Source organism: Heterocephalus glaber, unplaced genomic scaffold, assembly GCF_053883595.1.
Source record: "Heterocephalus glaber isolate CG9 unplaced genomic scaffold, H.glaber_assembly_v1.0 deba00001444, whole genome shotgun sequence".
Classification (NCBI taxonomy): domain Eukaryota; kingdom Metazoa; phylum Chordata; class Mammalia; order Rodentia; family Bathyergidae; genus Heterocephalus; species Heterocephalus glaber.
In genome coordinates this window covers 29560609-29587815 of record NW_028258297.1, presented here as the reverse complement: position 1 = coordinate 29587815, position 27207 = coordinate 29560609, and the positions used below count along the sequence as shown (strand labels likewise).

The 27207-nt window shown below is 54.5% G+C and overlaps 1 protein-coding gene and 1 long non-coding RNA gene across 2 annotated transcripts in view; both read left to right on the top strand.

The window, feature by feature from the left end:
- The first annotated feature begins 270 nt into the window (after nucleotides 1-270).
- Nucleotides 271-14408, top strand: LOC147827552 (uncharacterized). Its single transcript, XR_015452354.1, has 3 exons — nucleotides 271-577; nucleotides 6907-7044; nucleotides 13129-14408. It is a non-coding gene; the product is annotated as an uncharacterized LOC147827552 (long non-coding RNA).
- Nucleotides 14409-16130: 1722 nt separating this feature from the next.
- The window catches only part of Cd9 (CD9 molecule), a 28983-nt gene continuing 17906 nt past the window's right edge, over nucleotides 16131-27207 (top strand). The window contains exon 1 of the mRNA XM_004869379.3: nucleotides 16131-16334. Within this exon, the coding sequence (XP_004869436.1) occupies nucleotides 16269-16334 (66 nt within the window). The 5' untranslated portion in view covers nucleotides 16131-16268. The remainder of the gene's footprint in view (nucleotides 16335-27207) is intronic.

The following is a 27207-nucleotide window of genomic DNA, read 5'->3' as shown; positions in this document are numbered from 1 at the left end:
TTAACCAATTATGTCCTCAGAAAAATCATGCTCAGCTGAGTTCCTAGTCTGGCGCTGGGGTTGGAACCCCAGTAGGAGCTGGGGGACACACAGCTTCCCCCACGACAGGTACCTGGTGGGCTGCCTGGAAGGGGCACAGGAGCAAGTTCCTGCACTCCCGACAAGGACTGCTTCCGGGGCCATCCCCCCACCCCCTGCAGGGACTCACTGCACCGGAAGGGAAGGGCAGGGCAGAACTGCAGGCAGAGAGCCAGAGCCCCTCAGACTCCTGGGAAGCCCCGCACCCCGACCCTCCTGGACCTCAGGGTGTCCTGCCTGCTAACGGGCAGCCATTCTCCCCACAGAGGGCCACCGAGGGGCCCGGGCCTTCCTGCCCACACATGTCCCAGGGCAGCTGCTGAGCCCAGGGCTCCCCTCCAAGCCACCTTCCACCTGCACGGACTGCCCCACTTCCTGTTCACACAGCCCTGCAGACAGGGAATCTCCGCCTCTCAGGGCTTCCATGCAACTGGACGGAGACACGAAAAAGGAGAATCAAACACTGTCCAGTGGTGATGAGGACGAGGGAGGGACCAAGGTGAGTGAAGGGTAAGGGCTGCCCGGTCGCTGGTGTGGCACAGAAATGGAGAGGACGCCTCTGAGAAGGGCACCTGGAGCAGAGGCCTGGAGAGGGGAAGGCACCAGCCACGGGGACGGGAGAGGGACCAGGCTGAGGCTGAGGGGCTTCTGGAGTCGAGCAAGCTGGGGTAGGAGAGGCAGATGAAGCACAGGAGGAAGCGCTGGCGATGCGGGCCCCAGGGAATCTGGGTTTCACCCTGAGGAGCTGGAGATAAAGAGAGAATGAGTGGCTGGGGGTGTGCTCAGCCGTAAAGCGCAGGCATACATGGGGAGGCCCTGGGTCTCAGCCCCAGCACGGCAAAAACAAAGAAGAATGAGAAGGAACTGTCCCAGGCCCCAGGGGACTTCAGGGCCAGGGTTGGGAGAGGCACAGTCTCCAGAAGAGCTCTGTGGACAGCGGAATCTACTCTGAAGACTTGGATCTGAGCGGGCCCAGAGAGAGGCAGATGCGTCCCACCCAGGCCTGGGAAACAAAGCCAGTTTTCTCTACCAGGGCTGCAGTGGGACAGTGTTTGGTTTGTTCCTCTTTGAGTTTAAATTGAGAAGGAAACTGTGGTAATCTCTAGGTTACCACTGTTTTTACCTCACAAAGCAGGCAGAGGAAGAGGGTACCACAGCCAACCCTGGAGCCACAGAAGGCGGAACACTGTGTGTGGTGTGTGTGTACTCAAACCCTGAAGCACAGTGTCCGGAGCAAGAGGCGGGGTGGGTCCATGAGGCAGGGAGACACTTGGGGGGTTCTGTGGCAGGAGCAGATGTGTACAGGCTGCTCACGTGAGTCATGGAGGCCGATGGGGTGACAGGGGAGACTCATTCCTGCGGCTCTGAGGACTGGGGTTCGTGCCGAGAGGGTGCCGTGCGACGGAGCAGGGCCAGAGCTGAAAATAAGGCAGCCTTTCTGTACGCGGCTAGAGCATCCGAATCTGGGGGCCTTGTGTGTGGGAAGAGGGGGGTCTGGGTGCCCGCCAGGCATGGGGAGGGGAGGCCCAAGGCTTGGCCCGCGCAGCTCAGCAGCTGAGGCCCGCCAGCACCACTGCCGACGTCTGCGTCCAGACTCCTCCCCGGGAGCCTCGGGCCCCATGGAGTGGCCTGGGGTGGTCAGGGAGGGACACAGCTTTCACGGAGCACGTGTGGAACGCTTTCCACCATGATGCTGCAAGGTAACATTTTCCTTTCTTTTTAACAATTGTGGAAAAAACAAAACTATGGAGTGGTAGCGGTACACACACCTCTAATCCCAGCACTCTGGGTGGCCGAGGCTCCTGGGAGGGTCACAAGTTTCAAACACAGCTGGGAAAATTATCAACTTCCAGGGCCTGTCTCAAAACAACAACAAAAAGAAAGTAAACAAATTAAGAAATAAAAGGGCCAGGGCTGGGGATTTAGCTCAGTGATTCCCGCGCCTGCCTCGAAACCGCAAGGTCCCAAGTTCAATCCCCAGTTCAATCCCCGGTACCAAAAAAAATAAAAAATAAAATAAAATAAATAAAAGGGCCAGGGAGGTCTCTCAGTACAAAGACATTGGCTTGGATCCTCAATCCTGGAAATAAAGAAAGAAAGAAAAGAAAATCCAGGTAACCTGGGGCCACCCCGCAAGGAAATGGCAGAGCTGGGATGGCCCCACATTCTTGTCTGCAGACAGTGAGTGACACACTGAGTGTGTCTCCAGAGGGCAGGACATAAATGCGGCTCCAGGGAGCCAGCACCACCCAGCTGTGGAGAGGGCTCTGAGAGGGCTGAGCTCACACAGAAGCTGTCTGTTGGGGGCATTGGGAGGGACCCCAAGTTCTCACCCACCCTCAGAGTCCACCTGTACCCTCAATGCACCCCTGGTGTGAGACGGAGGAAAGCCAGGGACAGCGCGACCCGGCCTCTACTCAGAAGCTGCCATTCACAGAGCAATCGCTATGGTGGGCTGTCATCCCAAACACCAGAGGGCCACCCACACGCTGCTGGCCACTGCCTAGGGAAATGGAGTCCTCTCACAGTGGGAATCAAGCACTCAAAACAAGAGCAGGAGCTTGTGGGAGGCCTCCTGGGTCTACAAGGAGTCAGAAGACAGGGTGGTGACACAGGGAGACCTCCCTCAAAGATGACAAAAATTATAATGTCACTCATCACCGCAGTCACAGCTACATTTCCTATCTTCAGCACTCAGTATGTGCCAGGCACTGTGAGGAATGTTGAGTATGTAATATGTGAGTTAACCTCACAGCAGCCTGATAAAACAGGTGTCTTGTTGTTATATTAGTATTATTATTTTGCAGATGAGGATATGGGAGGGAGACATAAATTGCCCAAAATCACACAAGGATGTGGCAGCCCTGGACCCAGACCAGAGTTCTGCCAGACTTCAGCTCTCCTGCATCACCATGAGGAACTAAGAATTCTGTAGTCTAGGTAGCAATATGGAAATATCTCTGAGATAGAACGTGATAGACATTGTCATGGCTGTGTCCAGATGTCCTGCCAAAGCCTCACGCAGTCATGGGCGGGGCTTTTTCAGAGGTGGCTGGATCCAGAGTGTGTGACAATGGGATTCATTCATGATGCAGTGCTAGGCTCAAGGCCACTACGATGAAGGGTATGAGTGCAACCCACCCCAAGTAGCCTGAATAAGATACAAGAGATAGGAACAACTGTGGTCATTGCTTGCTTGCTTTGCTACCTTCTGCCCACCATGAACTGTTTCTCCTCTGCAATGCCTGGCTGCTAAGACACCCCACCTGGGAGCCAGCTGACTATAGACTAAAACCTCTACAAACCGAGAGCTAAATAAAGCTTTTCCTCCCTTAACTTTGGGCATCAGGCATTTACTCTCAGCAATGACAGAAAAGCAATTAAGACAGAATTTGGTACCAGTGAAGTGAGGTCTTTGCCATGACTATACCTGAACCTGAACATGTGGTTCAGGAACCTTTGGGACTGGCTTGTAGGAAGAGTTCTCAAAGGTTTGGAGATGCCAGTTGAAAAGGTAGAGCTGGAATGCCTTAAGCTGTACTTGATGGGAGATTTTAGTCAGAGCTCAGAAAACCAGAATCCTGATCAAAATCCTGCTGAAAGAAAGACCAGGATCTGGAGGATTCTGCTGGGAAGAAGGACTGTATTGGTTGCTGGATTCCAGACAATGTGCATTATACCTTGGCAGCAATTTTGTCTATATTTTGTTTGTGTCCAGAGCCTTTGCCTGAGACTAAGATTAAGGGCAGCAGACTAATCTTGCAGAAAAAATTTCAAGGTAGTCTCATGTTGAGATGGTGGCATGGCTACCATTGGGGTCTTTCAGCCAGACTTATGTTGAGAATCAAGAGCAAAGAGCCCAGCAGAATGATTCACAACATCATAAGTTTGCCCAGAAAGGAAGCTCCAGTACCAAAGATGGAACAGAGGAGAAATTGGTTGCTGAAAAGACTAGCAAGAAAAAGCCAAGTATTTCAGAAGAGGATGATAGAAAAGATGGCCTGAGGACAACACAAGAACCAGCAGGACTCCAGCCTCAGCAGCCTCAGAGTTGCAAACCTGAAAGACTTTGCTTTGAGGAGAGACCTGCTAGAGCACCATGTTCCAGAACAGCAGCAGCCTAAGGAAGTTGTTTCTTGGTATTTGGTCCATAGGAACTCGATCCCTACAGCCAAGAGAGAAGGAAGCCTGGCTACTGCTCCAGCTGCTGGCAGACCTTAGCATCATCCACATGGTGCTGGTTTTAGGTGCATGCAGAATGGAAGCTCTGTGGGGTCAGGAAGGCTTCTGCCCAGATTTCAGGAGGCCTGGGGGGCCAGGCAGTGTGCCCCTGAGAGGGCAGTGTGGGAAGCTGTGAATGTGAAGCCTAAGGTGCAGTGGAGACCCCAGAGTTTGAAGAAGCCAGGAACGTGGATCTTCTGAGGAAAACTGCAAGGAAGGAGCAGAGCAGACCCAGGAGAGAAGCCACAGGAGCTTCCACCATGACAGCTTCATGAGAGCAGGGCCACCCAAGCCCTTTGGAGCTCCCAACTTACCACACATTGCCGGGGATGTTGGAAGTGGAACTGTGGGACTTAATGTTTGCCCTGCTGGACTTTGGACTTGCTTTGGTCCCATTCCTTTGTATCCTCCTGTTTGTACCTTTTGGAATGGAAATCTCTATCTTGCCACTGAAGGTTGGAAGTGTTTAAGTTTCCTTTCATTTTTACAAGGACTTGCAGCTAAGAGTTGGCCTTAAAGCTCGGAGAAGATTTTGGACTTGGATGTTTCAGCAATGCTGAAACTGCCAGGACTTTGGCAGCTCTTGGAAATGGACTAAATGCCTTTTGGATAAAGGGATGTGCATGAGTATTTCAGAGGCCACAGGTGGAACGCTATGGCTTGTGTCCAGAGCCTCATACAGTCACAGGTGGGGCTTTTTCAGAGGTGGCAGGACTGAGAGTGTGTGACGCTGATTCATTCATGGTGCAGTGCTGGGATGAAGGGTGTGAGTGCTTGACAAGATACAAGGGATAGGAAGAGCTGTGGTTGTCGCTTGCTTGATTTGCTACCTTCTGCCCACCATGAACAGCTGCCCATATGTCCAGCTGATGATGGACAGAAACCTCTACAAACTGAGAGCTAAATAAACCTTTCTCCTTTAACTTTGAGTGTCAGGCATTTCGTCTCAGCAATAAGAGAAAAGTAACTAAGACAGATGTCTATTGCTGTGGTGACTAATTATAAGAGATTTAGCTCACATATTTTTTATGCATTTTGCATAAACACATTAGGTAGGTTGGAAATCTGTACATGACTCTCAAAATGGCTAAGATCCAGCACGGGTTGGCTGCTTCATCCTGGACACCATTGGGAGAATCCATTTCTTGGACTTTTCCAGCTCCTATGCCTGCAACTCCTTGGCCTGTGGTCCCTCCCTCCATCCACACTCTGCCTTTTCCATGTCCCTGCACCTTCTGTCACACGTCCTTCTGATGCAGCCACCAGAGAGTCTCTGATTTTAAAGGTTAGATGGGGCTCCCTGGATATTACAAATATCTCGTCTCAGGGTCCTTAAACTTAGTCAAACCCATGGAGTCCTTCTTGCCATTAAGGAAACAGTTCTCTGATTCCAGGGATTAGGATGCAGACATGTTTGGGGCCATTATTCTGCTGGCTCCATTATAATAGGAGGAAAAGGGAGGGCACAAAATGTAGCAATGCGCTTCTGGTGAAAAAAAATAAAAGTGGGAGGAGGTAAGTAATTGTACACACACACATAGTATGATCTAAAAACAGTACTTTAAATTTAAACATTTTTAATATAAAAAAAGACACATTCTCTTTAATCCCCTCAAAATACTCCCCCCTCCCAACACACTTTTCCCACCCTTCTTGTCCCCTTCTGCACAGTTGTGGACGTCCTCCCGTGACAGTCTTAGATACACTGCCTGCCTGCCTTGGTGCTCTGAATTCACTCTGAATTGATTCCAAATGTTTCTCTCTCACGTTCATTTTGACTTTGGGGAAGAGCCAGAAGTTGCACAGCGCCAGACCCACTGAATAAGGCAGATGTAGGCACTGTGATATTTTAGGAGCTGCCATTCTGTTGGGCGGGCTGCTCAGCAGCAGGATTCTCCATGTTTCTGATCACACCTCCTAAAGACACTCAGGAAAAAGGACTCCAGAGCTGCTTCAGAAAGAGACAAGAACAGTGGGATAAGCATGCTCAAAGCGAGGGGGAGGATCTTGAGGGGGATTCATGGCAATGTGTCTTTTACTGTAATAAATTGTTTAATTTAAATATTCATTATATTTTTGATCATAGATATTTGCATAAAGAAGGATACATAGGGCTAGGGATTTGGTTCAGTGGTTCCACTGCCTTCCTCGAAACCACAAGGTCCCAAGTTCAATCCCTGGTACCAAAAAAAAGAAGGATACATAAAAACACTATTGGTTATTGGGGGAGGGCTAGATGATAAAGTTCAAAATTGTTTTTTTTTGATGGAGGTGTTTAAACACACACAAAAGTGGATAAACTAGTATAGGGGTCCCACACACTCATCACCCACCATCGCCAATTTTGCCCTTCTTATTTAGTCTTACTACTTTTTGGGAAAGGGGCTGAAAAATTAAAAGCAAATTTCAATCATCATTCTATCCAAAGAAATTTTAGTTTCTCTCTCTAAGACAGAGTTTTCCTCAAGAACATGACCACAATGTCATCCTCACACATGATAAAATTGTCAATATTCCTTAACAGCTAATGTTTACTCCATGCATAAACTTTCCCTGATTGCTTACAAAAGTTTGTTTCTTTGTCTGTCTGTCTGTTTTGTTTTGCAGTACTGGGGATCAAACCTAAGGGTACTGTATCACAGAGCTGCACCCAGCCTTTTTGAGACAGGATCTCACTAAGTTGCCCAGGCTGGGCTCAAACTCGCAATCCTCCTGCCTCAGCCTCCTGAGCAGCTGAGACTACAGGTATGAGCCACTATGCCTGGCAAAACTTGTTTTAATAATTGGTCTGTCTGGATCAGGATTCCAATAAGGCCCACACATTTGCACTTGGTTAATATGATTCCTGAATCTGCCTTACAGATTAAGTTTCCAGGAGGGACACATTACCCTCTCTACCCTTCTAATATCTTTATTTTCCAATTATGCAAATGAAAAAGCTATCTAAAATTAAATTTAGAAGCAAATACAGATCTACTGTTGAGTGGTGAGATGGCCTCCCAGTGGGAAGGCTCCGGCAGTCAGAACTCAGGGGATGGAGGAGGTGGCTCAGGCGTCCTGGGGCCGAATTGACCGCAGGTGGTGGTGGAGTCCCAGAGCACAGGCCTGGCATCCTGGTTTCCTGATGGCTTGGCAGCGGCGGGTGGAAGGTGGCAGGGAGGCCAGCAGCCTCGTACTGCCAGAGCAGCATAGTGAAGTGCAAAAGCTGAGGGTGCTGCATCAGCACAGGGTGGGGGGATCCACAGGAAACCGACACCCAACCCAATTGAGCTGCACGACACCCCCAACCCACTGTGGGAATAGGGCACCCGGACTGGACAGTAAAGGACACCAGAGACCGGCCCAGGGCTACCTCCAGCTCTGTCGCTAGCCGGAGAAAGCTTCCTGCAACCTGTACCCTGAGTAACATGGCTGGGGGGTGTAATAATAAAGGATATTTGCTATAATTTGGATAGGGGGTGCTTTTTGGCAGTTCTGGTTTTTAACCGAGGCGCTCTGCCACTGAGCAACATCCCCACCCTATGTATGTCTGTATGTATTTAAATTTTGAGACAGGTCTAAATTGCCCAGGTGGAATTTGGACTTGTGATCCTCCTGTCTCAGCCTCCTTGAGTGCTCACATTATAAGTATGTGCTGTCACGCCCAGCTTGGATTTTTTTTGCCCCCAAAGATTCACCAGTTAGGAGCCAGGTCCCAGGGTGACAGGGGTGTTGGGAAGCACTAGTGAGCTGGGGCCCGGCCGAGCCCCCCAGGTCAGCTGGGGACCTGCCCTCCAAAAGGATGCAGGACCCTGGTTAGTTCTCACAAGAGGATTGCTGTCGAAGCTGAGCCTGGCCCACCGGCCTCTCTGCTCTCTGCCTCCTGGGGGGTGGTTCCTCCACACACACCCTCCACCCAACACGGGTGCTCACGAGAGCCTGTGCCGTGCTGTCTGGACCATCAGCCTCCGACACTAACCTAATACCACTCTCTGCGTGCAGTTGACCTCCCTGGGTGTTTCATTACGGTGACAACAAGCTGCCCCATGGGGAATTTGCACACAGAGAGGTATGTAATAACCCAGGAGAGAGCCAAATGAGATCCAGGGTGTGGAAGTGGAGATGTCAGTGAGTATCCCACACCCAATCCTACCAAGTTTCCAGAACGACCCCTGACCCAAGTGAGGGGCCGCCACAGCAGGAATGGCAGTTTGTGTAAACAGGAAAGCTCACATAGACCCGAGGGCGGCAGGCCAAGGCAGAGACAGGAAACAAGCCAGGTGCATGCAGGGGCTTCGCAGGAAAGCAGAGCCCGGGGGGCACCATGTATGCCCTCGTGGGACTCTGGAGCAGCACAGGGACACTGCGGAATCCGGGTGACCTCCGAAAGAGATCTGCAGTCCAACAGCACTGGATCACTGCTAATTCCCCAGTCTTGCCTAAAGTTCCATGTTAACATCAGAGCAAGCTATGTTGTCTTTGCGGCTTTTCTGTAAGCCTAAAAAGAAAGACCAGAAGAGCAGGAGGACATGCAGTGCCTGGAGTGAGGGACGCCAATGACAGATATGAGCAGGGGCTGGATGAGGGTCCCTGCCCTACGAGCTGGGGTTCAGACTTCACTGTCCCCGGCAATGCCTCCCAAGCCCAGTGAGGTCTTCTCACCTTCACATCCACCTAACTGTGTTCCACCTGCCCAGCCCGCCCGCACCCACACTAAGGTCCTGGCGCTCACGTTTACACAAGTGTGCACACACACACATAAACACTGCCCTGTCAGAGCGGCCTGTGCCCAGCCCACCTACACACAGCCAGGGAAGACAAGGGGCCCCTTCCGGGAGCTTACTCAGAGTCCTGCCACATCAGCCAGATGTTGCGTGAAGCACAAGGACACTATCAGCAAGGTGGGATGCGTGACTCCTCCTTTTGTAGAACAGTCTCCAGGCCAGGTCAGGCTGAGCTCGAGTTCAGCCCAGCCTTGTACCCTTCAACCTGGGGACCCCGAAGCCCTCCACCCCCCTTCTCTCGCTTTGCTGCTGTCCAGTGGTTGGTACCCACCCTGCCAAGCATGCGAGCACCTGCCATTGGGAGGTGAGCTTCTCGTGGGCAGGGCCGGGCATAGTCCGTCTGTCCCAGAGCCTGGCAGTCAGAAGGTGCAGTGTATGTGTGGTGAACAGGACACAGCCCACTGGGCAGGACACTCAGGGGACAGGGAGCCTGCTCTTCAGTCACTCTGCACTCTGTAACAACACAGTCCGCTGGCCCTTCCCCTGAGATACAGATTACAGTCCAGTCTGCAAGTGCCCTTCCAGTTTATAAGCACTTCTACATCCGGGGTCTCATCTGAGTCTCTCCCACCGGGGCGGAGGATTTCCATTAAGCCCATCAAATGGATAAAGAAACAGAGTCTCAGGCAAGCAGAGGGTCTTGCCCATGTTGTCACAGCACCCAGGAAGCTGCACTGGGGCTTGAGCCTGTGACTTGTAATTTCAAGTTCATGATATTTTCCTGCAGTTCCCTGCAACCTCCTATGCAGGGAACAGTGCACACGCATACATGCATGCATGTGTGCATGCGCGCGCGCACACGCACACGCGCGCGCACACACACACGCAGCCCTTCTTCCTCCTGAATGCAGACGCACCACAGCAGCACTGTGGGGGAGAAGAGCAGATGCCACCTGAGCTGCCAACACCTCCCACCCAGGGCATGTGCTTGCCTGCCTGTCCCCACCCTGCGTGGTGCCAGGACAGCGTAAGTCTCCTCTCTCTGCAGCTGCGGAAAGCAGGGCTCAGAATGACAGGCACCAGCAGTGGCAAGGCCAAAGCGCAAAACGTGCTGGCCCCTAAGATCCCGAGAGTCAGCTTGCTGGGGTCACCATCAGCATGGCATGACCACCTCCAGGGCAGGGGTGTCGCCTGCAGCCCCACTCACCCACCTCGACAATCAAAGGGCAAAAATGGTGAAGTGAGGCTGGGGCAGTGCTGCTACTCAGGAGGGTGAGGCAGAAGCACCACTTGAGCCGACAGGTGGGGGCCCAGCCTGGGCAACTTAACACAACTTTGTCTCCAAAAAAACTGCCAAAGAGCAGTGTCAGTGCTAACATCCACCTGTCCCACACAGAGGTGGCTTAGCATCCAAGATGTGGAGCCAGCCCACCTGAGCTCCAAGCCTCCCCTCTGCTTCCTAGCAAGTCCATGAACTTCCCCGTGACTTGTTTCCCCATTTGTAAAATGGAGATGACAAGACATCGACATCACAGGGCATGTGCAGGTTCATGGATTTACATAGAACAGTTAGAATCGCATCTGGCACATACTAGGTGCCCATCCAGCTGTGAGTTCTTGGGGCTTTTCATTAAGCATTTGGAATGTACCTACAGTGAGAACAAGGAGAACTGGTAATCTAACTGGGAAGATTAACATTTTTTTAAAAAAGAAACTTGAAACTATCAGCCAGAACAAATCTTTTAGGACTTTCAAGAGGATGATTCAGAAAGAAGCTGTTACAGGAGCAGGCTGAGAGGGAGGATCAGAGCAGCCTGGGCTGAGGGTGGAGGATGTTGGGGGAAGCAGAGGAACCCAGGATGTATGTGGCCTCGCAAAAGAGTGAGCAGAAATGTAAACAGAGGTGAAGCCAAGAGCATAGGGGTCACTACATGCCTTCTGCTCAGCATTCATTGCGTACCTGCTGCACGTCACGCACTGGTGAAGGCACACGGATGCATTGGAGAACAAACCATCTAACCTCTCCCGCTTTCAGAGTTCACATTCTCACTAGAAGCAGCAGATAAATAACAATGCGCATTCTGAGAAAACGCCACTCCCTGTCCTCTCTTCCAAGGAGGACAGGTCTTGAGAAATACTGTTTTGCTGAACAGGGGGAGGAGAGGGAGTAAAAACGGAAATGCCAGCTAGAGCTGAAGTGCTGCCCAAGACTTCCCAGGGTGGGCAGGTAAGGGCCGGGAGCTTGCAAGGGCTGGGCTGGGGAGCAGGGGACAAATGTAGTTGCCAGAGAGCAGAGTTTGAGGATGAGATATCCAGAAGCAATTTTCAGAATGGTGTTCTCTTGTTACCGAGCTCTGGGATGCTGGAGTCTCCTTCCAGAGGTTCTTTCCAGGTTCTTTCTGTCCTGAGCAAAGAATTGGTCAAGACAAGTACAAACGGTAGTGAGGTTTTACATTTATTAAGGGTAGGAAAAGAAACAGGCTCTGTAGAGCAAGTTTGGTTGGGGCCAAGAAAAAGTGGGGAAAAAAGTTCACCCTACAGCATGAGGAGGGACCCCATGAAAGTGCACAGTAGCAGGAGCTCAGTGGTGACTATCCCTTTTCGTGGCTCCTACTGCAGGCTGACATCAGGTCTAGGCCATCCTATTGATAACTTGCTCAAGTTCTCAGGATGGGGACCACATGCAGGACTTTGGGAACTGTTCTGCACATGTGTCCTGGGGTTTCAAAACAGGCTACACCACTTCCAGCCAGTCAACCCCACCCTAATCTCCTGATCTCTCACTTTGGTATGTGAGATGTAACCTTTCATCTGCCCAACCATGGAATTGAGGGCAAATCCACACTATACATAACGGGTTTCCATGCTGACTGTGTATGTGCTTAAGGCAATAAAAAGAAATAATGGGTTACTAGGCTAGGCTGGTGATGCACATCTATAATCTTGGCACTCAGGAGGTTGAGGCAGGAGGATTGTGAGTTCAAGACCAACCTGGGAAACTTAGCCAGACCTTGTCTCAAAAAAAAAGGGCCGGGGATTTAGCTCAGTGGTTCCGCCACCTGCCTCACAAGCACAAGGTCCCGAGTTCGATCCCTGGTACCCCCCCAAAAAAAGAGGAGGTCCCCAAAGCCCAGATGGGGAACCTCCACTCACCCCACCCACCAGGCAGGTTGCAGGTTCACTGACTTCCATTGCAGAAAAAGAATTTTCAGAATGGCAAGGACCCGAGTTCGATCCCCGGTACCAAAAAAAAAAAAAAAAAAGAATTTTCAGAATGTATCAATAAGAGGCAGAAAGAGGAACACCAGGCAGAATTCAAAACATAGAGTGCAGACCCTCAAGAAAGAGGTGGCTGAATTAGGGATTTGGGGGAGTGCAAATCTGTGGAATTTGTCAATCTATAGAAAGTTTGGGCTTTGTTTATAGAAGAAATGCCAAGGTCCACCCATACAATGGGGTAGGCCCGGCTCAGTCTATTGTACTTCTCAAGGTCATTTCTGGCCTTTAACTGAGCACTAAACTAATGCGGTTTAAGAGATGTGGCATGTGGTGGGCCCGGTAAAGCAGTACACTATAAACAAGCCTAGAGTAAAGATATGGATAACCTTGGGTAACTGATCTCTCCTGAAGTTGCAGTCTTCTTAAAAGCATCATTTAAAAATTATGATTCTCCTTTGTCTTTCTATCTTTATTTTTATTTATTTATTTAGGTACCGGGGATCCAACTCAGGTCCTTGCACTTTCGAGGCAGGCGGTAGAACCACTGAGCTAAATCCCCAGCCCTCTATTTTTTCTACCCTACCTCATGTCCTCTCAAGATCTTTTAACTTAATCCCACCTGCAGTGTCCCCTGTGTCGAGTGAAGTGGCACACGCAAGACAGGGTCAGCACATAACTGAATGGGTACAAGGCTTGAATTTACAGAGAGGGGAGCTCACAAAGAAAACATGGGCAGGGCTGCAGGGCTCAAGGCAAGAGCTGAGAAAGAAGCAGAGGGTAACATGTGTCCTTGCAGTTATTCCACAAATGTGTACCAAGGACCTATTGTGGGCCAGCCAGAGAACAGAAATTAAACAAACCAAGTGTACTGTGGAGGAGCTCACTATCCAACTGTGTCCACATACAGGAAGCTGATGGAGGCCAGTGAGTCACAAACAAGACACTCAGGTGAGGCTACCTGGAGGGTAACCCAAGGACCAAGACACTGGGGTGCTCACAGAGGCCTCATGAGGCAGTGGCACCAGAGTTTTGTAAAAAGAGCAGCAAAGAAGCTTCTAGAAGTGAAGATTAACCAAGATGGCCACTGCTACGGTGGATGAGAAGGCCTTGGCGGTGTGTAGACCGGTGGTCCTGCCTGTTGCCCACAGCAGGAAGTCCCAGGAAGGTTGGGTATGACTGATCTCTAGCCCGCTGGTCCCCCACTGTTCAAATATTATCATCAGGGGCGCAAAAGAGTGAAAGTGGACACTGGGATTTTTGCAGAAACCTGACCCCACCCTAGGGGGGTAGTGCTGTTCTCCCCATCCAGCTCCACAAAGCCTGGAAGGCCTGGCTGCCTCCATGTGATCTCCGACTCAGGGCTTACCCAGATTTTGCTCTTCCAGTTAAACCAAATCATATTTCTTTCCATCTCCCTTTCCTGGTTGCCTGTAGCAAATGCACTTTGGCCCAGAGCCTTATTGCACCATCCAGCTATTGCCAGATTGGAGAGGACTTTTTCCAGGCGAGATGGCTGAGGCTGGCAGTGACCTGCACAGTCTATAGCCGGAGTGGAACCACAACCATGCTGGGATCTCCACACTGAATCTCAATATAAAGATCCCTGAATATATGCAACATCCTTCTGCACTGTAGGCTGCCCCCATTGTCCCTTGGGGGCAAGTAATGCTTGTCATAGCAACAGCGGGCCACATGCCTGGAGTTCTTCTGCGGATTACCTTCTCCAGGACTAAGTTACCCTGAGAAGTGGTTTACAGTGTGACCTTAAATGTTTACTGAGCTCCTCCCACCAGCGCTCAGTGCCTGGGGGGTGAGGCGCTACAGAGAAAAAAACCTTTCTCCGAGACCAAGACCGAGACCGGCTTTCCAAACTGGACTGGAGCAGCACAAGGACACCACACAGGGAGAAGCACCTCATGGGTGCTGACAAAGGCCTGGCCTGCATTCCTCGGCTCGGCCCTCATGGCTCTGGGCTGGGCTCCGGGCAGGCTCTGCCCCTCAGTCCTGCTGCTTTCTCTTCCCGGCTCAACCCCCACCTGTAGTTTCCTAACACAGCCACCCACCTGTGGTCAGGCTCTGCACCTTCTGCACAGGGTTGCTCTGCCTGCAATTTTCTCCTCCACCTACCCACAGACCTGAAGTGCCAAAGGCAGCCACTGCGTGTCCTGGCACTCAGGCTCGTTCCCACACTGCACCTCCACTGGGGCGAGGATTCCAAGGCTGTGCCTAGCTGCCTGTTCCTGGCCCCTGGGTTCTGCCTGTGACCCCGCATGGATAGAGGTGGTTTTACCTCACCTGTTCCCTCCACACCCCCAGCCCACGTGACACAAGCTCTCACTGAACTCCTCGGCCAATGAATGCAGCCCCCAAATCTGGCTTCTGCTGCTGACTTCTCCCTCCGTTCCCACCTTGTCCCCTTTGTACGCCACTGCGCCCCCACAACTGTCCCACAGCCTCCTAAGGGTCCCTGCCTTGTCCTCAGCTGGCCTGCTCTCAGCACATTCCCCAACTTCAGCATCTCAGCCTTCCCTCCTGCTCCCCAAAGCTCTAAGGAGGAATGGACCTAAGGATCCTTGTCCTGCAGCTCACTGCCGCCCGCCACCCCCCACTTGTACCTAAGCCTGCATAGCGACCGCGTGAGGCCAGACCCCTTCGGCGGCCCCCCACTTCCGGACCATGGCCCTGCACGTCCAGGTCCCCAGAGCTGGCCCTCACTGCCCACATCCCCCTTAGCATCTGCGAGCCCCAGCTACGGCCTGTGTCCCGGGCATCACCTGATGAACGTTCGCTCGCTGCGGGACAGCCGGTTCTTCCTCGAAGCTCTGCTGTAAGCACCCCAGCCCCAGGGAGTCTCCAGCCCCATACAGTACCGCCTCCCCTCCACCAGACCTCCGAGTCCCTTCGGGAGCTAATCCAGGATCTGATCCATCACTTTCCGCTCTTGTCCCTAATGAAATAAAGCAGATATGCAAAACATGTTTTTGAACGAATCAATCAATCAGTGAGATAAATCTAATGATAATAAGTCGCTTAATAAAAGCTACAGTGCACTGACTGGCTCTTTGCGCTGAGCAAAATTTTGGCTTCTTTGGTTTTGGCTTAATTTTCTTCCCCCGGTACCAGGCATCGAACTCGGGACCTTGCATTTGTAAAGCAGGAAGCGGAACCACTGAGCTAAACCCCCGGCCCTTTTTCCTTCGGGCACGTCTTGCTTTCGTAATAATAAAGAAGGCTAAAGGAAAATTCATTTGGGAAAAACGCAGAGCGGTTGAAAGCACTCCACACCCGGCGTGGGACTGAAAGAGAGTGGGAAGCACGCAACTCCGCAGGAAGGCAGGGCCGGCCCGGTAGCGCCCCGAAGGCACCGGAGCAGGTCCCCTGCTCTCGGCCCGGGGCGCACGGAGGACTCCGCCTGAGGCCACCGTCGCGCAGGGAGCTCCGGGGAGTTTCCGAGCGGAAGCGACGTGGAGCGCGGCCAGCACCCCGGCTGCAAAGCTTCCCCTCCCGGGCGCGAGGGCACACGCTCCAGCGGGGCGCGGACCGGCCGTAGAACCCGGGGGCCCGGAGTGTGGTCCGCTACCGACTTCAAGGGCTCCGAGGCTTCGCCTGCCCCGCCAGCTCCTCGTGGCAGACGCTCCCGGCTGGGGAGGTCCCAGGGGCGCCGGCGACGCGAACCGGGCCGCGAGCTTCCCTGCCGGCGGGGCCCACGCTGCCGGCCAGCCGGCCAGCCCGCCCGGACATGGTCTCCCCAAGTCCAGAGCCGGAAGGGTGGGGCCTTCCTAAGACCCAGTCGGGGACCGGGAGCCTGGAAAACCCCGGGACGGCGGGAGGCGGGGGGCAGGGGGCGGGGCCGGGCGCTCAAGGGCGGGGCGGGGCGGGGTCGCGGGCGGGTCCGCGCACATGCGCAACGCCACCCGCGCCGAGACGGGTGGCACTTTTTAAAAGTGCGGCCCGAGGAACCCGACTGCAGCCGCCAGCCCCTCCGTCCCGGGCGCCGGGTCCTCTCTATCCCCGCCGCTCGCACCCCAGGCCCGTCCAGCCCGCACCATGCCGGTCAAAGGAGGTTCCAAGTGCATCAAATACCTGCTCTTCGGGTTTAACTTCATCTTCTGGGTGAGTGGGCGCCACCGCGCCCCGGCCCCGGCCCCGGCCCCGCCGCACCGGCACCCGGTGCCCCGGGCTGGGAGGCCAAGCGAGCCCGGGGCGCGCACACCGGCCCGGCCCCTACGCCCTGCTTCAGGACCCACCCTCGGGCCCTCTCCGAGTGTGAAAAGGGAAGGGACGGGAGACGCGGGCGCCCCTGCCTGGGGCCCGGGGCCCGGCCAGGAGGACCGGAGCGGGTCCCGGGGCTCGGCCCTGTCCTCCGGGCAGGACTCGCAGCCCCTTTCCCGGACGTGGCTTCTGAGCCGCCGGAGAGCGCCGCTCTCCGAGCCGAAAAACTAGCTTATCCTGATCTTGTTTTCCAAGAACGATGACTATCTTGGCTTTAGAGAACAAGGGGGTAGGAGAGGAGGGCAGGTGTCCGTCGACGCCTCCGGTAGGGTGATCCGAGTTTCCGGAAACACCGGGTGCGGGTGCCCCCTCCTGCCAGCCCACCCTGCGGCCGGGCGGGGCTGCACGACTGGGACGCCCAGGCAGCCCTCGGCCTCGGAGGAGGCGGGAAGCGCAGAGAGGCCCCAGCGCGGCAGGGTCCGCCTCGAGCCTTCTGTCACCGAGGACCTCTGGTCCACCCAGGGCAGGAGCCTTCTGCAAGCAGGAAAGGGCTTGGCGAGGCCCCTGCAGAGGCTTGTAAACAAGACGGCTATTACCCCCAGCCGGTCCGGTCCCTGGGGGTCCCTGCAGTCCTGCGAGCAAAGCTAAGGGCTAATCCTGCCCCGGGCTGAAGGCCTGGCGGGGACAGTTCTGCAGCCGGTACAGACTGACCTGCCCTTGCCGTCGTCACCACACCCAACGCCACTGAGGGCTCCGACCCTGCCCAGTCTTTGATCTCTGTAGGGAGACCCTGCCCGGGGTGCGCACCCGGTGGTTTCCTGGAACTGCCTGGCTTGGCTTCCCACACTCAGCAACTCCTGGCACCACAAAAGAATGTCTGAAGGCGGCTAGGGCCTCGCCGCCCTGCCCCACCACACCCCTTTCCTCTCCTCCCCTGGTCTCCCAGCCCCGTCTCTTGCTTAGTCCCGCCGGCTGCCTAGGCTACACCAAGCTGGGAGCTGGGAGGACCCACGGACTGCCACAGTGCCTGCGGGCCCCCATCTGCCCCTGTGGCGTGGGCACAGACCCCCACCCCACGGTCATTCAGTCAGTTACCTGCTGGCTTGCAGTCTGTCCTACCGTCCCCAGCCTGTCACGCCACGCCCAGCGCGGCCCTGCCCGGCTCCGTGCTGCTGGCTAGCTGGTTGGTTATGCCTCCCTACGAAGGTGTCTGCATTTAGAAGGGGCAATGACTTTGCCCTCTTGTTCCTCAGGAGGAAGCAGGGGATGGGAGAGGGGTGGCTTGCCCGGGATAGTGAGGCTAAGCCAGTTCTGCAACTCCTGAGTGGCCCACTGTCCTCCTCCCGTCTCCGCCACAGGAAGGGAGGTGAGCAGCTGGAGATGAGCCTCTAGGAGAGGATGGATAGGCTGGGGCAGTGTTACAGTCCACTTGCGCAGTGCTGTTACAATCTGCAGGCCTCCCCTGCCCAGTTCCAGGAGAGAGCCGCAACAGGAAATAATATGTCTGTTTCACAGGCTGATTGCAAGTCTGGCCCACAAGAGGTTAAATGACTTAATCAGGGTCTTGTGACAGACCAGTGGTGACAGACATAAATTACTTGACCCAGCAGGGTTTGATGGCTGGACGGGGATAGAAGGGTGGGATGAAACTCGCCAAAAAATAATTTTTTTTTTTGAGACAGGGTTTTACTGTGTATTCCAGGTTGGCCGTGAACTCACTAGGTAGCATAGACAGGGCTAGAATTTGCTGCCATCCTCCTGGCTCAGCCTCCTTAGTGCTGGGATAGCAGACATAACTCCACCATGCCCAGCCCTTAAATTACCTTTTAGGATAAGCTGTGATCTAAGGGAACTGCTGGGGTTATTGTGTTGGCACCACGTCTTTCTTCTTGAGACCATTAGTTTATGATCTTGGCACTTGGCTCCTGATGTGTGCCTAGAAAAGCAAGGGTTGGGGGTCAGGCCACCAGCACCTGGTGAAGGGACAACCCAGCCCAGGGCGGGGCCTCTGCCCTGGCCCTGTTCCGGTCTCCATGGCAGCCAGGCCTGCCCTACCAGCATGGGGCGCCCATGCCCACGGCAAACCAGCAATCACTCTGTTTTTCCAAAGTCCCCAGAGCAAAATGACTTGGCTCTATTTTGGTTCGGTTCGGTTCTGCGTTCCCTCCCTCAGCTCTCCCTGCCTCGCCCCTGACCCCAAATAAAAAGATTGAGGGGGAAAACACCCCCTGATGTCAGAATGACAGACACTAGGATTCCGTGCTGTAAAGTGGGAAGCCAGGCTTAGGCAAGGCTCTGTCCAGTCCTGTCCCATCCCCCCAAATCCTAACCCTGCTGGCTGTTTTGTTGGAGGAGTCCCCAGCTCACAGATTCCTTGGGCAGGTCACTCTCTGCCCTAGACCTCAGTGTCCCCACCTGTAAGCAAAGGGACTCAAAATCTGCCTTCAAGCTCAGTCTGCAACACTAACCCCTCCCCATCACCTAGGTGGCCAAAGGACTTTCCCCACCCAGCCCAAAGTGGAGTCAGGAGGGGGGAAGTGCGGCGGGTACTTGCACTGGTTCACAGGTCTCGGCTTGTTTTGACCTCTGCTTTGGAGCAGAGCCTGGTTCCCATGTCTCTTTCCTCTTCTCTGTCTCCATCCTGGGTGGGGTTTTCCACTCGGTCGTCCTCTGTCCGTTGCCTGCGTGCCTTTGCCAGTGGACAGAGTCCCCAACCCGAGGGGTCACAGGAGAAGCTATTCGAGACACACCGGGCTGAGCACAGCAGTAGATGTGAGCTCTCCGTCCATCCCCAGCTGTTGTTGCTCACCAGCAGAAAGTGGCCTGGGCCGTGGGAAGGTGGAAGCAATTCCCTGAGCAGTGTGGAAATGTAAGCCACAGGTGTAGCTGCAACCAGTCCCAGCCTCCCTTCCCCACCTCTTCCTGCGCTGGGGCCAGTTTCCCTCCACGGAGCAAAACGGCCCCTTTCACGTGTTGCTGCACATCTAACTGCGGAGCTGCAGTCAGGCACTGTGGAAACAGAAAGCCACATGGCAGAGAATGTGAGACCTCAGGACCCAGGGTCTGGACAGGCATGGGCGAGTGGGGTGGGGCACCAGGCTCGGCTCCTCTCCCCCCACCCCAGTCCACTGGCTGCCTCCCCCAGAAGCTGTTTGGCTTGGAAGTTGGGCTGAGCAAGTAGCTGGGCTGTTGCATGAACTGGCTTCCCACGCTGGGGTGCCGGAGCTGGCAGGAGTGGGCGAGGTGAGCTGAGGCCAGCAGGGCTGTGGACACTAGGACTTCTCCCCTGCCCACATCTTTGCTTTCTCCCCACCTCTGCCACGCTTGCCCGCAGCAGAGATCAGGCTCCTGGTGGTTGGTGGTGGTGACATGAATCCCTATTGTCACACACACTTGCTTGCACGCTCTACTCTGTTTCCAGGTGGCCCTCAGCACCTTCCAGACCTTACTTTCTGGGGCTCAGAGGAAGCAGCTGCCAGTTCGGACCGAGTTTGGAGGGGCCAGAACGCTTGCTCCCCTAAATGCTGCTGCTCTGTGGCTCCTGGGTGTTCTCACTCGTCCCTTCCTTCCTTGGGGGCAGCTGGATGTGACCCTTCCCTCTTGCCACAGAGCCGTGCCCCGAGTTTGTTCTGTTTGCTTTCCTGTTTCAGTTCAGCTTTATAAGGAGGTGTGGCTTCTGGGATCAGCCTCAAGTTTGGAACTTAGTGCCTTGGATTCCCTTCTATAGAGCTGCTTGATGGGTTTTGCTTGGGTAAACCAGGCAGTGAGCAGGGCCCCGGGGTCACTCATTTCCATGGCTCTGGCTGTCGGCACTCGCTGTGGACAGACCTGAGAGGAGCTGGGAAGGAAGAGCCCGGAAGTTGGGAGAGGCTGCGCATTCCGGGGCTGCCTCCTGGCCCGGTCAGGTCACCAGGACTTTCTTTGGACCTACCTCAGGGTTTTTGGATGAACGCCTTCCAGAAATGGCCTCACCTCTTACCATCTAGAACTGTGACTTTGTTGTTAAAGGCACCCCAGGCCCTGGGCCACCAGGAAAGATCGTTTGCACCTGAGAAAATTCCATGACAAAAAAGGCTACTGAATGCATTTTGTAAATTTGTGTTTTGGAGGTCTGACCACAGATCCCCTCGCCTGCTTTGTCCTGTGGAAAAAGTTAGGCTGGTCCAGGGACATTTTCATTTTCCATCAAGTGATGGCATGCAGCTGTAGAAAGCAACATATCCTGCCCCCCCATGAGATAATTCTGTACTAATCCACCCATCCAGTAATCCCACACACACACACAAAAACCACTTTGTTGTGAATAGTTTTTAAGTATTGTATGCTGTCGATGTAGATTCCCTTAACCTCTTTAGGTACTCCTGTGAAATATGGGATCTGCCTCCAGAAAAATGTTTACCTTTTTTTTTTTTTGCTTCATTCCTGGAGTTCCATGGACCTTCTCCATATTAATTTTTCTCCCTCAGTTTCCTGGCAGTTCCTGCTCTGTCCTGAATCCCAGATTTCTGCCCTAGGAAACAGGTTGCCTCATTACAGCTTGGGGGCAACATGGGGACAACGGGATGACTTTGGGGAAGGCATCAGAAGCCCTAATTTCCCATAATTTGCAGCCCAGACTTCAAGCCGCCTCCCCACCCATCCTCCCTGAAAGGAAGCTTAATCATTGCCCAAGGAGTGGCTTTGACTCTCATTTCATTTAATGAGTGCTCTATGTTACTACTCCACACAAAGAACCCAGCTTTATGAGCTTCCTGCCAAGGTTTGCCTGTTGGGTTAGGTTTCCGTAGATCAGTGATTGTGTCTGTTCAGGAAGAGCCGGGCTCTCTCCTCCTTCCCTCCAGATGGAGCCTGAAGGTTCACCCTGGCCTTCTGTCTCCTCTCCTCTTGCTGGAGGACTGGGAAAGGGGAAATGTCTCAAGGGACCAACTGGGATCCCACTCCTCGTTAAGTGGCAGGGATAGACTGCAGTCTGACTTGGAGAGTGGCCTGGGCTTGTGTGAGCCCTAAGATGAGATCCCGCTGGCTGCGGTATAGCTCAGGGTCGAGCTCTTGCCTGACAAGTACAGGCCCCAGGTTCCATCCTCAGTGCTGCAAAAGGAAAAGAAAGGAAGGTCTCTGGGCAGAGAGGTTTGGGGACTGTTGTTGACTTAGAAAAGAAAACCAGAGGGCAGGGGATGTAGCTCAGTGGTGCCGTGCCTGCCTCGAAAGCACAAGTTCCTGAGTTCGATCCCTGGTGGGGCGGGGGGGGGGGGGGACCAGAGACTGTACGCTAAGTCACTCTTAATCAGACCGCTTGCCACACACTGTCCGGAGCAAGTCTGGCTGCTAGGAAGTCAGTGGTTGGCCCTTCCCAGCCCACCCTGTGTACATGTGGACTCCAGGGAACACTTCAGACCCGGGGCCAAACTGAGCACTTCAGCAACAGGAGGCCAGCCGGCCGTCTGTCTGTCCGTCCGTCCTTCCACCACTCTCTCCCCTGCGTGGGAACGCCTGGATGGAGAAGCAGCACAATTCCTGTGTGCTCCCAGGAGCATCCCCTTGACTTCGGGTTAAAAATATCGTGAAGTGTATTAGACAGCTGTGTTAAATCCAAAACAGATTTTTGTAGCATTCTAGTTTTCATTTCTTCTCCACCTGCATGGCTTGGGTCTGTGGCGTGGAACATGATAACATGGGTTGGTTAAGGCTCTGTGTGGCTCCCAGCGCGGCCCACTCAGGAGGGTGTGCGCCCAGAGACCCCAGCCTGCCCACAGAGGGCTTCCTGTCCGGCTGCCTGTGGGCACCGTCCTCCCGGGATGGTTCCACTGGGCTGGGGTTACTTTCCACACTGCTTTCCTCTACTCCAGTAAAGTCTCCCGTAGAGACCCAGAAAACACATTGCAAGTGGAAATTAGATTCTCTTCCAGGGCGTGAGCGACCTTTAGTCCTTTGTAGCAGGAAGCTGGCATCCTTAGGAGCTGGGGCTGTGGCCAGGCTGGTGTGGCGCCATCTTGTGCCTTTGCTGGCAGGGCAGGGCTCCGGGTCCTGCTCTGGGGTTGTTCCTAGAGGGGACCAGTGGACACTGGCCCTGGGTGGCCATGGCAATGGGCAGCTGCAGCAGCTGCAGCAGCAGCAGCAGCAGTCAGAAAGAGAAGGAAAATGGGTCTGCTTTCCCAGAGCTCTGCTGGCCAATGGAGGCAGGCGCGATCCCAGCCCTCTCAGCCCCAGGCAGTGAGAGGCTCCAGCCGTTTCCCAGGCTCTGCTCCTTGGTCGGGAGCACTTTGAGCCACGAGGACAGACAGGTGCCTGCCTTCATGACACTCATGAGGCCAGCAGGGATGGAAGACGCTACTTTGAAATGGGATCACATGTGGTTAGGAGGGAGGAAGAGGAAAAGGAAAAAATTCTGATTTGAGGAAAAAAAAAAGAGGGCAGAAAAACCAATAGTTCCGGGGTTGGGAGTGTAGCTCACAGGCCCTGAGGGGCAGGGGGAGAAAGACCAACAGCTGGCTCAGTGTAATGATTGAGAAGTTGGTCTCACAGTCAGACGGTTCTGAGTTCAAGTTCAACTCTGCTGTTTATCTGAAGTGTGATCCCAGGCAAGCAGCCTCACTTCTGGGCTCCAGTTTTCTCGTCTGAAATAGTGGAAGGTGATACATCACCTACCTACCCAGCAGCCTATTGTGAAAGTTAAATGGTTCAGATGAAAAGCCGAGAGTGGGTGTGGACAGATACTTGAGTGCCTGCTATCTGACGCTGAGGAGGCCTGTGGGGAGATGGGGACAGTGGCAGAGGGCCAGCATGGGTGACGGCCCGCAGCCCCACGACGGGGAGGCGCACTGGGCCGAGTGGCACTGGGAGGGCCTTTGCCAGCACTGCCAGTGCACATCCCACATGGCATTGCTTGAAAGCTGTAAAAGCAGGGGCGTCGCCCACTTCCGGGGCAGGTCCCCCTGCGGAATTCGAGCTGGCTGGGCCACATGGTAATGTGTGTAAGCAGGCGTGTGTGTGTCTGGTCACCAGGCATCTCAGCAAGACACACACGATGGAAAACATGTGTGGTGTTATGGAACTTAGAGCAAAACATCCCCAAACAATCCCCCAATCAGATGATTTTGGTTAAGGCCAGAATGCCTGCTTTCAGCAGAAAAGGGATTATTTACGGGCTGGCCAGTGTGCGTCTGGCAAGCGGGCAGTGGAAACTTGAAATGAGTTTTGTGTTCAGAGAGAGGTGACCTTGGGCCTCGCATCCTAGGCAGGCCTTGCACCAGGGCTTGGTTCCCACACGGTGCTGACTGCCTGTGGAGGGATTTCTCGGCTCCTGAACTTGTTCAGACTGGGTGTGCTGGGGAGAAGCTTTGGAGGCCCTGCAGCCCGCGCTGCACCCTGGAGAGGAGGCCAAGCCACCGCCCTTCTCCAGGGAGGAGCAGATCTGTGGGCACTGTGTGTGTGACGGGGAGACCCAAGCTCCCTCACGCTGCATGCCGTGTAGCCGTGGCCCTCAGTCCAGCTCTCTGCCAGCCTCTTCATCTCCGGGATGATCCTGGCGGGCCTCAAAGTATGAGGCGGCATCCGCGGCGGACCTTATGGGCAAGCTGCCCACACCCTCCTCTCCCAGGGAGCCTCCTCAGCCCTCCGTTCCTGCCCGAGGCCGGAGCATTCAAGCATAGCACCCCACTCCCTAACTTAATGGCCCCAAGTGTGCCGTAAGCTTCTCCGGAAGGGGAGGCCTTGAGGGCAGCTTCAGGCGAAGCAGGCACTAGCAGGGCCAGTGAGCCCAAGGAGCCAGAGAAACAGCGCTGCCCCTCGCTTCTCTGTATGTGTTGCTATAGTGCTTGGTGGGGGGGTACCGTACTGGGAAGGAGCCAGGCCCTCCCACGCTAGGCAAGTGCTTTACTGAACCCCATCTCCAGCCCTCTTTACTCGACTCGGAGACCGGCTAGCCTCAAATTTGCAATCCTCCTGCTTCAGCCTCCCAAGTAGTTGGGATTATCAGTGTGCCCCACCTTGCCAGCCAGTGCTGGGATGGGTACCATCATCTTCTCAGTTTAGAGTAGAGGCTGGCCCCTTCCCCTCCATCACGGATCATCCGATCAACACCCGGGAAGCTGGAGGGGTCCTAGTCACCAAGTCAGAGCGGAGGTCACAGCGTTTGCCAGGCCGCCCTCCTCCCTTGGTTCCTGTTCCCTCCTGGCAGTAAGGGTGTGGCTGAGTCACCTGCAGACCTGCTGCTGTGTGTGCCTGCCTCCTGAGAGCTGTCTTTGTGAGTGAGTCGCCTAACACCTCCCTGGGCCTGAATCACCTACAGAGGGAGGCCCTGAGCCGATAACAGCCAGCTAGCGCACACGTGGGACGTGCAGGTCCTCACAGACAGTCGCTATTCATCACTCCAGGGGTTATTTGTTTCCTTTCTCCCATCTCCGGGGAAGAAGCTCAGAGACTGAAAACTCTACCTGAAGTTGAGTCAACACTGAAGCTGGAAAACCCACAACCAGACCACCAGCCTCTGCGCAGTGTCCATTGTGTTTCTGATACTGGGAATTAAACCCAGTAGCACTGAGGTATGCGCCAGCTTTATTTTGTTTTTTATTTTGAGACTGCTGCTCATTGAGTCATTGGTCCTGCCTCAGCCTCCGGAGTGCTGGAAGCGAGAATGTGCCTCCACGCCCATCGGTCCGCTTGTTTTATCCTTGCTGGCTATTGGGTTGGGACAGATAGGGTTCTCCCCAGACTACACCAGTGCTGACCACACATGGCAGGGCCTCCTGCTGCACACAGCATCCAGGCCCCGTGGGAGTGGTGCCAGGACGTGACGTGAACCTGGCCTGTGGTTTTCGAGCTCGTGGGCTCCGTCAGGGGCCCTTTCTGCCCGTCCCACAGTGGTGACCCAGGGTGACCCAGGGTGCTGGCCCAGGCAACCTAGACCCCTCCCCAGGCGTTCTGAGAAGGACAAGCTCCACTCTGCTCCGGCCTTCAGCCTGAGGCGGGAGCCCTCCTTCCTCAGACACTCGCTGGAGGAAGCGCACACCTCCCTTGGGGCTTCCTGCCTTCCTAGGTCCCTCGGCTTGTGCAGGGGTTGAGTGAAGGCCTGGGGCTTTAGCTTCCTCAAGCTTTGTGCCCTTAAGCTTCCCCAGGGAGATCTTTTCAAACACAGATGGCCTGGCCCACGCCGACCTGGACACCGGACACTCCATGTCCACGGTCAGGATGGGGCCTAGACAGGGCTTCCTGGGCTGCCTCTGAAGATGCAGATTGGAGCATTGCTGTTGGACAGCAGCAGTTCAGCAACGGCTCAGGCAGTTGTCTGGGGGGAAGGGGGGATGGTCATGCTGGGCCTGCCCACCAGGCCCCGGATGATGGAGCCCACAAGAAGACTTCTGGTCTCCAGGGCTCTGATCACCGGGGCTTTCACCTCCTGCTAGTGAAGCATGAGGGGCCCTTACTGGTTGCATTCTGCCATGAGCTCATGGTTCCCTGAAGTCAGCAGGCCATGGCGTTTCTGCTGCTGCTTGGAACGGAGCTGGGTTTGGTTGCTGTTGCACTGCATGGTGTGCAAGGCCCATGGCTGCCTCTGGCTTCCCAGGCCACCGGCTCCGACCTCCATTTGCAGGGCAGGAGGATGCCAGAGAGGGCTGGGGAGGACCCACAGGGATCCTGTTTGTTCTTGCCAGTGCTGCCTGGCCCAGCCTCCTGCCAGGGGCAGCCAGGTTGTCATGGAGATGGGTGAGGCCTGGAGCCACAGGTCCGGGCTGCTTGACTTGTTTTTAAATGTCAAAGTCTGTGTGGACACAGAGGGCCTTATCTCTACTTCTCTACTTTTCTTACAGCACGATTGTCGAGTTTGGTCTGTGACTGACTGTGCCTGTAGTTATCCAAGCCCAGGGCATTCAAAACCTAAACCAAAACCTGGGCAGTGTACAGGGAACTAAAGAGCGAGAGTTTGCCCAGGCAAGGTGGAATAGATTTCTAATTGAGGCTACCTGGGAGGCTGAGACAGGAGGATCACAAGTTCCTGGCCAGCCTGGGCAACATAGGCAAACCTCACCTAAAAAGGGCAGGGGACAGGATGGAGCTGGACATGTAGCTCAGTGGTAAAGTACTTAGCTAGTATGGGTAAGGCCCTGGTCTCCAACACCATTGAAAAAGAATGCCTGTAGTCCCAGCACTCTGGGAGGCCAAGACAGGAAGATAGCAAGTCAGAGCCCAGCCTAGGCCACTTAGCGACGCAGTAAGACCACCAAATAAAAAAATCAATCCATCTGCCTGGGAACGTAGCTCAGTGCAAAGGCCATGGGTTCAATCGCCAGTACTGCAAAGGAGAGAGAACGCACATACGATTTTGTTTCCTGCCCAATCCAAGAAAGCCCTTCCTTCCTGTCCTGTCCCTGCCCCTGCAGAGCTCAGCCTGGGACCCCAGGAAGGGCAGGGCCTGGAGTCTGCTGCCCGGCCCCCTGTGCCTGCCCACTTGGCCTTGGTGGTTCCTGAGCAGAAGGCAGTTTGTGGGTGTGAAGTAGGTAAATGCACCCACCTTCCCCGTGCTTCCCCAGAAACCAGAACACAGAACCCCAGTGTCCTGAGTTACCTGGTGTCTTCCCCTGTCCCTCTCGGGGTTTGATACTATAATCGTCATGGCCATTTTCTCCTGGCTGGCTGCAGTTTTCAGTGTTTTATATGCATTGGTTCATTTACTCCCTCGCCTAGGCAGAAGGCAGGACAGGCAGCGTAGGGATTTTTTTTGGTTGGGTGGGGATATTTTTGTTTGAACCCAGGGCCTCCTCACACATGCTTGGCAGGT